Source organism: Mesoplodon bidens (genome assembly GCF_964165515.1).
Source record: "Mesoplodon bidens genome assembly, chromosome: 8".
In the NCBI taxonomy this organism is placed as follows: Eukaryota; Metazoa; Chordata; class Mammalia; order Artiodactyla; family Ziphiidae; genus Mesoplodon; species Mesoplodon bidens.
Window position 1 is genome coordinate 86062862 of NC_138165.1, and position 10305 is coordinate 86073166.

The window sequence follows — 10305 nt, forward strand, 5'->3', positions numbered from 1 at the left end:
TGCAAATGATCTCATTAATGCAGTGGGGTAACTGCTGGTGAGAATGCCAGGTATACAGCCAGCACTTTTAGATCAGTGGTTTTCAACAGGGATTGATTTTGTCCCCCATGGAGGCTTCTGGAAATATCTGAACACACTTTTGGTTATCATAACTTGGGGAGGAAGGAAGCAGGTGCTGCTGGCACCTAGTGGGTAGTGGACAGGTTGTTGTTAAATATCCTACAATGTACAGAACAGCCCCCCACAAGAGAGAGTTTTTCAGCCCGAAATGTCACCGTAGAACTTGAGAAAGCCTGCTCTAAAGAGAGTAGGGCACCAGGAGCTGCTGGGGGTGAGGGGAGGAAAGGGGGACTTTGAGGGCCGGGAGGAAGCCTGCAGTCCCTGGAGTCAGAGCCTTAACTAGCGAGTGCTCAGGGTTTGCCCAGGGCTGGGGAAGGGAGAGAAGGCAGAAGCTTTGCAAAATGGTGGCCTTTAAAAGTTTGTTGCACCTTCAGGTTGACGTGCATTTGTCAGTAGCTAGATCCAAACAAATAAGCTTAGCACTGAGCAAAAATATTAAATAGAAATTTACCTGTGACTAACAACCACCCATGGGTCCCCTCATGAACTCCAAAGTTGCGGGCTTCCTGCCGGTGGGCCGGAAGCAGCAGCTGGGTCTGGAGGCGGCCCTGGTCCAGTCTGCAGGCAGCAGAGCCGAGCCAGGTGCTTAAACAGGGCTTCCTCGGGCTCCAACCCCCATCATCTTTCCTCCGGTGTGTTGTCTGCTGCACCCGCCCATCAGCGGGGAGGCTGGTAGGACGTTCTCTTAGAGGAGAATCCCATCCTCCTTCAGACGTCCTGCGGAGAAGGCAAGTGCCTCCCACGTCCCACATCCTCACACCAAGGAAACGCTCTCTCATCTAAACGCCTCCCGCTGGAGCCCATCCTGACCTCTGACCCGGCCACTACCCGGTGTTGTTCCTCAAAAAAGAGATCATTTCGAAATTCAAAAAGGTTAAAAAATATTTCATCACAAGCATTAACCCCGTTAGGCGCTTTTGCTCACTTCCAATCTCCTGAATAGGCTTCATTTAAAGGCCCCAGAGGCACCAAGTGACAGTTTTACGCGGGTCATCAGTTCGAAAGCTCTGGAGAGTCTAAGAGAAAACATACAATAAGTCCCCTGCCCACTCCCGCCCTCATTATATAGAAGAGAGAGAGGAAATCCTCCTCACCCGGGGGCCCCTTTTGTGTCGTTCCTGCTAACGCAGCAGCCCTCCTGCTATATAGACCCGCGCGCCCGCCCCACCGCACTGAACTCGCATCCCCGCATCCAGCAGCCATGGGGAAGGTGAGCCCCGCGCCGGCGGGAGGGGCCCGCAGCCGGGCTGGAGGCCAGGCCTCTGAGCCCTGTCCTTCCCTTCCTTGCAGATCACCTTCTACGAGGACCGGGGCTTCCAGGGCCGCCACTATGAGTGCAGCAGCGACCACTCCAACCTGCAGCCCTGCTTCGGCCGCTGCAACTCCATCCGGGTGGACAGCGGCTGTTGGATGCTCTACGAGCAGCCCAACTACTCAGGCTGCCAGTACTTCCTGCGGCGCGGCGACTACCCCGACTACCAGCAGTGGATGGGCCTCAACGACTCCGTCCGCTCCTGCCGCCTCATCCCCCACGTGAGTCCGGTTCCCCTGGGCCTGCCGTGCCCTCGGGTCACACCAGTGCTCCAGACGCAGTGGTCAGGCTTCAGGGCGGTGGCCTTCTTTTGCTGGCTCTAACCGGGTTCTCTTTCCTTTTATTAATATCGTTAAGCTTTCTTTCCACTGAAAAATTGAGTGATGCAATGCTCTTAATTGAAATTGTATTCTCCTTTGCTAAAATTAAACTCACCTCTACTGGGCAAAAGTGGTACCCGGCATTAGTTTAGAGCGTCTGTGCCACCGCTGAGGAATAAGCAACAGGTGAACTTCTCCCACCCAGGTGCCTTTAGGCTAGTTACTGGGCTACTTCTCTCCTTCCTCATCTGTAAAGCAGGGTTAATAAGGGCAGTTGGTTCATCGAGCTGTGATGAGGTCAAAAGGAGATTGCCCAGCACCTGGCAAACTACCCCTCCTCCAAATATTAACCATTATGAATATCATGGGTCCCTCAAGTCCTGCTTTTTGATTAGGCAAAACAAATAACCAACAATGTGTTTCCAGTAGCACCTGCAAAACCCACTGCTACCCAAGTAAAGCCCGAGCAGCCTGGAATTCCACAGTTAGGGAGGCTTTAATTTGCCTATGACAGAGTCCTGTGGAAAATGTACCACTCTGGGGAAATTTGAAACCCCCTCAGAGGGTTGAAAGCCTTGCTAGGACCCAGACTGGCCTTAGGAGCCTGGAAATCTGGGCTTTTACTTTCCATCCCTGACTCTGATTACAGCCTGAAAGCTCTAGTCATTAGTTTCTCTTAAAAGAAGAAAAGACTTAGAATGGTTGCTCCATGTGTGTCAGGCTGTTGTGAAGATTAAATTAGATAACGCACATGTGAGTCTTTTGCAAACCATGGAAGATATCTTATTAGCAGTTTTTTATACCTCAGAATGAATTGCTTATGAGAACCTTTCCTAACGAGGATTTAATGGTGGAAGAAGGAAGAAGGAATTGAGTGGGTACCTGCTGGGAAGGAACAAGAAGATAAAAGAACAAGTGCTCAGGAAGAGACAGAGAGGATTTTCCCAGGACTGACAGACTGCCCTTACGTTTTTCTAAAGGTTTTATAATCTGTTGATCTAGACAGGCCTCCTTCATGATCTTGAGCTTCTATTTTTATTAATTACCTGAAAGTGTTTTGCCAGACCATATATTAGAGGTGAGAAATGAAACCTAATCTTTACGATGACTCTTGCTTTTCAGGATTTTAGAATAGCAGGATTCAAAGCAGAAAGGAAGGGATTAAGGAGTTGCCTGGGCTGGACTGCCACCATCTGTGCTTCACTTCGGGGAAAGCAATTCGACTTCCTCTCTTCCCAGCCTCTTTTAATGCTATGGAGTTCTAAAATAATGCCTTTTGCCAGGGATATATTTGCCTTTTTATTTTAATATCTAATTATTTTTATATCTGCCAAGGGGAGTTCCAGACCACTGTAAGTCTATAAAGGAGAGAGCAAAAATTATATATAAAAATTGTTACTTAAGAATGGTACTGAGTAAGTACTAAATATGATTCATGTAGGTTGTGGCCCTAGAAAACTATGGAGCACCATGCATATCTTGATCTATGTGAATGGCCCCCTCTTCAGTTTTGCAGTGTACAATCTACCCAGCTGTACGCAGTGGCTCTGGTGTTGGCTGTATTTTTAATTTGTCATCTTTGATATAGAAAAGATTACCAAAAAAATGCCCATTCCCCCAGCGGTGTGAGTGATTGGTTGCTAAAGCCTAGGTTTTCTGACTCTTCCCATCTGCTGATTGCTGAACCCAGACCAGCTCCCACCGGCTGAGGATGTACGAGCGAGAGGACTACCGAGGCCAGATGGCGGAGCTCACAGAAGACTGCTCCTCGCTCCGCGACCGCTTCCACTTCAATGAGATCCGCTCCCTTCACGTGCTGGAGGGCTGGTGGGTCCTCTATGAGATGCCCAACTACCGGGGGCGGCAGTACCTACTGAGGCCGGGGGACTACAGGCACTACCACGACTGGGGGGCCCTGGATGCCAGAGTGGGTTCCTTGAGGAGGGCCGTGGATTTCTATTGAAATAATTTTACTCTATCCCTTTTTCCTGAAAGCTAATAAAATATTTCCTGTGTGTTTGATGCAGTAACGTGGTCCTCTTTTCCTTTCAGACTCCTTGGAAGGGCTCAGCAAAAATAAAACTGGGAATAATGTGGATTTTCTTACAAGTGTCAGTGGAAAGGGTGGTGTGGGGTAGCAGTTGAGAGGACAGGCTCTGGAGCCAGAATGCCTGGGTCCACATCCACTTACTAGCTTTAGGTGGTCGGGAAGTTACTTAGCATTTCTGTGCCTCAGTTTCCTAATTTGTAAAACTCGGTGTAGTAGTACTCTTCATTTCATAAGTTTGTGGTGTGGATTAAATGAGTTATTATTTTAAAATCACTTACACATTTTAGCTTTGCATATCATATAATAGTTTCTAGGAAACTGTTCTGTAAGCTTGCTGGTGAAACAGCTGGTCACCTTTTTAGTACCCTTTTCTTAGGAGAATTCCCTTTTGGAGTTTGCATTCAGTAAGATGGTTAAGTGAAATTGCAGAGGGAGACAGAGTTAGATAGAGACAGATGTGTCTGACACATCTTCGGTGTGAATACATGTGACTGCCTGAATAGATTTACGAATATATGCATATCCAGAGCACAAGTATAAGAATCAAGTGCCACCTTAATGAACAGCCCAAAGGACTCTTCCAAACATTCTACTTAAGGGAGGTACAAAGCATTCAGGTAGTGTGCACTGATAAAAATGAGCACAGTGGGAGAGAAGTAAAGACATAAGGTACGTGATCAGGAAAATAACATACAATCATGCAAAGTTCTTAAATCTACTATTGGCTATGCTGATACTGTCACCAGACTTGGATCAATTTTTATTACCTCTAGCTCACGAATCAACATTTGATAGTAATCATAGCACCAAGAAAGAAAAAGGTAATGTGGGAACTAATCATTTAATTGAATTCAAAATTTCTTTGCAGGAAGATGAAGTTTATCAAATGAAATCTAAGTAGGTATTCTATTACCCTACCAGATTTTCTTTAATTGAAAATACTAGACTTCTCGATTTCAGATGTTTAGACATAATTGAGAAAATACAAATTACTTCCCAGCTTAGGGGTTTGACTTAATTGTGAAAATGGCAACCTCTTGTTGAAATAAGTTCTTGGTGAGCTGAATGCCCATGATTAGGAAAGAACCACTGCAAATTATTTTCTACTTGAAAATATATACATATCTAGCAGCTAAGAAATAAGTTGTTCCCGAAATCCCAAATATTAAAGGAGTAAAGTAGTCAGATTATTTAACATATTACTTCCCTAACACACATGCACATTACAAAATATTTGAAGAAGCCCTAAGGACATTTAGATCTGTGCTAATACAGTAGTCACTAACACATGACTCTATTTGGCTAGATTTCATTTGGCTAAGTCCAAATGAAGACGTGTCATAAGTGTAAAATACACACCAGATTTCAAAGACTTAGTATGAAAAGTAGAAAGCAAAATATCTGAATATTTTTCAAATTAATTTAATGTTGAACTGATAATATATTGGATATATTAGGTTTAATAAAATATGTTATTAAAGTTGATTTTACTTGTTTCTTTTAACTATTTTAATTTGGTTACTAGAAAAATTAAGATTACATTTATGCCTCTTTTTATAATTCTATTGATCGGACCCCCAGGCTAAAAAGGTGAGTTGTAATTTGTATGCAGATACAGCTCAGTCTGAAACTTGATTTATATGAAATCCTAAAAATTAGGAGGTGGCAGAGAACATGTTTAAGTATTACCTAGTCATTGAACATCCATTGTCTTATGAGGAGATACTCAGTGAAATTATAATTTTCACCTATCACTGACTGAGGCAGTGGGGGAGTGGGTCCCCATCTTGTCTCACCATATGGGTGTTCCACTAACTACACTGAATTTGAAGTTTCAACAACACATGTGAGTTACCCACCCTTCTACTGATACAAGTCCCTTCTTTCCTCAGCTAATTTTCCCTCCTCTCCCTCTCCCTGTCCAGGGATGGCCCTTCATTTATAGCATTTTCATTCTGGAAGCTGCCATGTTTCCCTCCCCTAACTTTTCAAACACTGTTGTCATTGTTATAGATTTTATAAAGAGCTTGAAAAATAACTGGCTAAAAATATTCATCTTTGACTCTTTAACAACTCTGGCCAAATCAATACATTAACCATTGTTGAGCAAGATCACATGCTAGTATTTAGAACAACCAGATTTTTTAAGAGATGTAATGATGAGAAAAAGACAGGAAACTGCTGAAGAGATAAAAAATGATAAGTACAATGGAAAGTGAGAAAGAATAGTTGAATGTTCTGGAAGCCACTGTCATCCAATGCTGGAATGTCAAGAGGAATTACAGCTGAATACAGGCTGTACAATTCTTTTTTAAAAAGGTTATGTAGGGTGTTGTGCATAGAGTTCAGATTGCAAATGTTCAACAAGAGGACACCAGATCTCATTCATACACAGGGACTTTCTTTTCCATCTATGTGTTTACTCTACTTTTTCAACTATTAAAACAAATCAGATAAAATGGAGTTCAATTTGATAATCCCTGAAATTTAAAGGATGTATATATGGTCCTGGTGGAAGGATAATAAAATAAGAGGGATGCTTCCTGCCTTATTAATAGTCCTGATGCATCCATGGGCTTTTGCTAGGTACAAAGAATAAATTCTTGCTCCAAATATGGGATGACAGTAAAGTCCCGAATTTCAGTTATAGAGTAATTCAAAGGGAGAGATTTTCCCTTCAGGATGCAAGTCTTGATATTTTGCAGAAACACTTAAAAATATTTGTCAAATAGCTCTATGAGAGTAGCGTTTTGTGGAATTTGAAAAATAAAACCTAGAGAATTTGGATAATCCATGAACTATTTATTAACATGTGCAGCAGAAAACCTGAATATTGTATGCTGTTCTTTGTGAACAAAATGCTAATAGATTAAAGGCAAAGAAAAAGACATATCAAAAAGGGAAATTTTTTCTGTTTTAAATCAGGTGCTGGTTTTCAACACTCAGTTCAAGTACTTTTTTTTTTTAACAAGATGAGGCCAATGGAAAGTTTCCAGGATGTTTGTTCTGACATGCAATTATTTTTACCCTGCCACATTTGTAGCCATAGAGAAAGATGTTGTCAGGTTGACTGACCGAAGGAGTTCTCCAGTCAAGGAAACTAGAATTTTGATAAAAGACTAAATAATGAGGTGATAAATTGTCTATGGCACTTCAGAGGTAAAGAGTTACTTTCGCAAGAGTTATGTGCACTGATTGATTTCATGATAAACCCTTTACCCTAGACAATAGAGGAGCTGAATGTCATACTTAATAATTAAATGGGAAAAGAGAAACTGAAATATTTGATTCCTAACAAATATACATTAATAATAGCTCAACGTGACAAGCAATGTACATTTCACACAAGAGGCTCACTTGTGATATATATGTATGGATTATGTTCACTCACAAGTTTATGTCAGACGTCAGCCAAATCGATTATAATATCAAATTAGAGAGGGAAAAAGGAGCATGCAGAACGAGTAGATTTGTCAGCAAGATTCAGAGTTTATTTACTATTTTGTAGTTTATATTTCAACTTCGCGAAAAAGGAAGGCAGTGAAGCATTTTCAAAACTACCTTTTCAGAAACTCTGACTACAGACATGCTGTCCTCAGAACAGCCATTAGTGGAGGAGAGGACATCACACATCCCTCAACTGATGTGAAAAGCTACGCCTTTCCTATGTCTTTGTCTTTAATTGTGCCTATGTGTTTTATATCTGTTAAAACTGGTATTCCCAACTACTAACAGCTCAGCTCTTGGAAGAATACCTCAATATTAGTCTGCTGTGCTTCAGCACAAGTTGTCACATGATATAGTGAAGTGAGAATGACCTTGGGGTCAGAAGCCCCTGACTTGAGCTTCTTGCTCCTCCATGCACAGACCTGTGGCTTTGGGCATATCATAAACCTTTCAGAGTCATGATTTTTTTGTCTGCTAAATGGAGGAAGTGAGATATTGTATGGATTTGCCTTGCACAGAGCCAGACTGGGTGTTTAGTAACAGTATGTGTCTTTTCCTCATTGAAATCGATTGCTCTGTCTACCTGGTGGTTCACAGTGGGACATTTGCTATGTTGAAGGCATTAGGTAAATCATGGATTTCAGAGCCTTCCATTTACTCATCAGTCAAGTGAGGATATTGAGAAAAGTGAGACAAACCGTCTAGTCAAGTAGCTAGCATGTAATAAATGCTAGTTTGATTTTCATTCTTTTCTTAATTTAAAAGGACTGTATTTGAGATTAATAGCTGACTATATTAGATTTAAGAAATATAACAATCTAATCTTTCCACTATTGGATTGGTTTTACCTGATGAGTTGCCATCACTAAATAACAAAATAATAAAAAAAAAAAAACTTAGAACAGAAAATCTTGGTTCTCTGAATTCCAGTATGTCTCTATTACATATTGATAGGATTACGCACAATGTCTTCCTATTTTAACTCCATTAGTAAGTTATTTCAGCCTGTAAAGTATTCTCAAAGTACAATCAGGATTTATCATCCATTTATAAAGTTTCACTTATCCTGGTCCTGTTCTTCCTTTGTTCAGAAAGGAAGCTGATCAATGGAGAAAGGGAGGGGCCCAGGAAGAGGGTGGTGATGGCTGAAATGAAATCTGCTCTGATCTGAGAAACAAACTTCTGAGTTGTTTTGTCTCCTTTGCTGCAGATGGTATTATTGCCAGTCAATGCATTGTGATGCACAAGGGCTAGTGTGAAATGGAAATTTCTCTTTTAGGAACCAGGAAATAAGTTACGAATAAAAGAATGCTTATCCAGTGAAAGGAGTTGGTCTCTCTCTGGGCATCAGTGTTGACTGAATGCAGAGGACTTGGAAATTTATTCAGGAGTTTTTGGAACTCTAAACAAAAAAAATCACTGAACATCATCAGGGTCCTCAAATTCTATCCAGAACTGAAACCAGGTAAGTGGTGGTCCCTCTGAATATTTTTTGTAATTGAAATCTGATTGTTTCTAGAGTGGTACTCCTGAGTTACCATATTTTATTCAGGCAAGTTTTATGCATATTATCAGTCAAATGTTAGAAGAAGAAAACAGCATTGTCACAAGAATAATTTATCTCTGTATTCCTCATCAACTACTGTCTCTTCCTTTCTGAATGTGGGTGTGTCCTGACCACTGATGGCTGAATATCCTCCTCTATTATCTCCTTCCTCCTCCTTACAAAATGTGAACCCTGTTCAAGTGTTCAGCCTTCTCCACGTGCTCTGTGATTCTCAGGGAAGGTGATCCCACCTCCAGCTCAAAAGTGGTTACTAGCCCTAGACCAATTGTGATAATCCTGCCTGCCTATCCAATGACGGAACTCAGCTTTCAGCCAGACAGATCATGGTATTCTCCTGGTGACTGATACCAGATGAAAGTTGACATATGACCTGAACTGGTGCAAACATACTAAATCTTGAGTTAATGTTATTCTATTTTTGGAGTAAAACCTTTTTCTTTGTCCTGCTGGGTCATCCGAGTGGCTATTTTAGCTGTCTTGAAACTTCATGGGTAGGTTTATAGTACTTGAAAAGTCCAGAAACTATCCCATCTTAAGAAAGCCAATGCATGGAGACAAGCAGAGCCAAGGAAACTGCAGAGAAGCTGGAGTCTTATTTTAACCATACTTGGAGATTTCCCTCTCTGAACTTCCTACTATGGGAGATACTAAATATAGTTTAAGCTAATTTGAGGTGGAGTTTCTATTACATGGAGCCCAAAGCATTGTATCTGAGAAAGGGAAAAACCGCTTCTATCTTAAGCTCCTGAGAAGGCCCTCATGAGTTTAATCCAGTTATATTTTTCCAAATCCCAGACACTAGGAGGAATGGATTTGGGCACGTAATCAAGTCCAGCCCATTATGGTCAAAGAGCTTCAGTCTGCAAACTGAAATTTTTGGGGAACTGAACTTTCTTTCGATTCCTCACTGGATATGAATGAGAATGAACCAAGCTCTGGTGTCTACACTAAACCAATGATTCCCCTTTTTTCTTATGCCATTTTAGATTGAATTCTTTGTTCCTTGCAACTGAAAGCATCTTACATGAAAGTTAAGCCTTTAAAACATAATAGTTTTGATATATTTCTGGTTGAGTTTTCACTTTTTGAGCCTGTGATCGACAGTCTAATGATGGCAGTCATTTTTCAAAAAGTTTGCAAGATTTGAAAAGGCCAGAAGCCCATTCCTTAAAAATAAATAAATCTTCAATCAGGAACATAAACCAATGTGAAGAAATGGGCAACATATCTTTTCGCTTTTAAAATTTACAGCCAGTGGAGAACCTCTCCTAGAGTTCCTTCCTTTACTCAATTCAAGCAGAGAGCATAGCAGATTGGTTTCCAAGAGGCACTTTGTTTTCCAAGAGGCCATGAGACAATCTGGAGAAAATAAGAGATCATCTTGTTCATAACCACTGTGCTGTGTTTCCACTTGTCTCAGGCCAACCACAAATAGTCCATGTTCTATGTTAGGAAAATAACAAAAGTTGATACCTGTAAAAACTTTTAT

The 10305-nt window shown here is 41.3% G+C and overlaps 1 protein-coding gene across 1 annotated transcript; it reads left to right on the forward strand.

Moving 5' to 3' along the window:
* Positions 1–1530: 1530 nt before the first annotated feature.
* On the forward strand, positions 1531–3715 carry LOC308621908 (gamma-crystallin F-like; the record flags this gene model as incomplete). The annotated part of the gene is made up of 2 exons (XM_081242762.1): positions 1531–1653; positions 3443–3715. The coding sequence occupies 2 exons, from the start codon at positions 1531–1533 to the stop codon at positions 3713–3715; spliced, it is 396 nt and encodes a 131-aa protein (XP_081098888.1).
* Positions 3716–10305: the final 6590 nt, after the last annotated feature.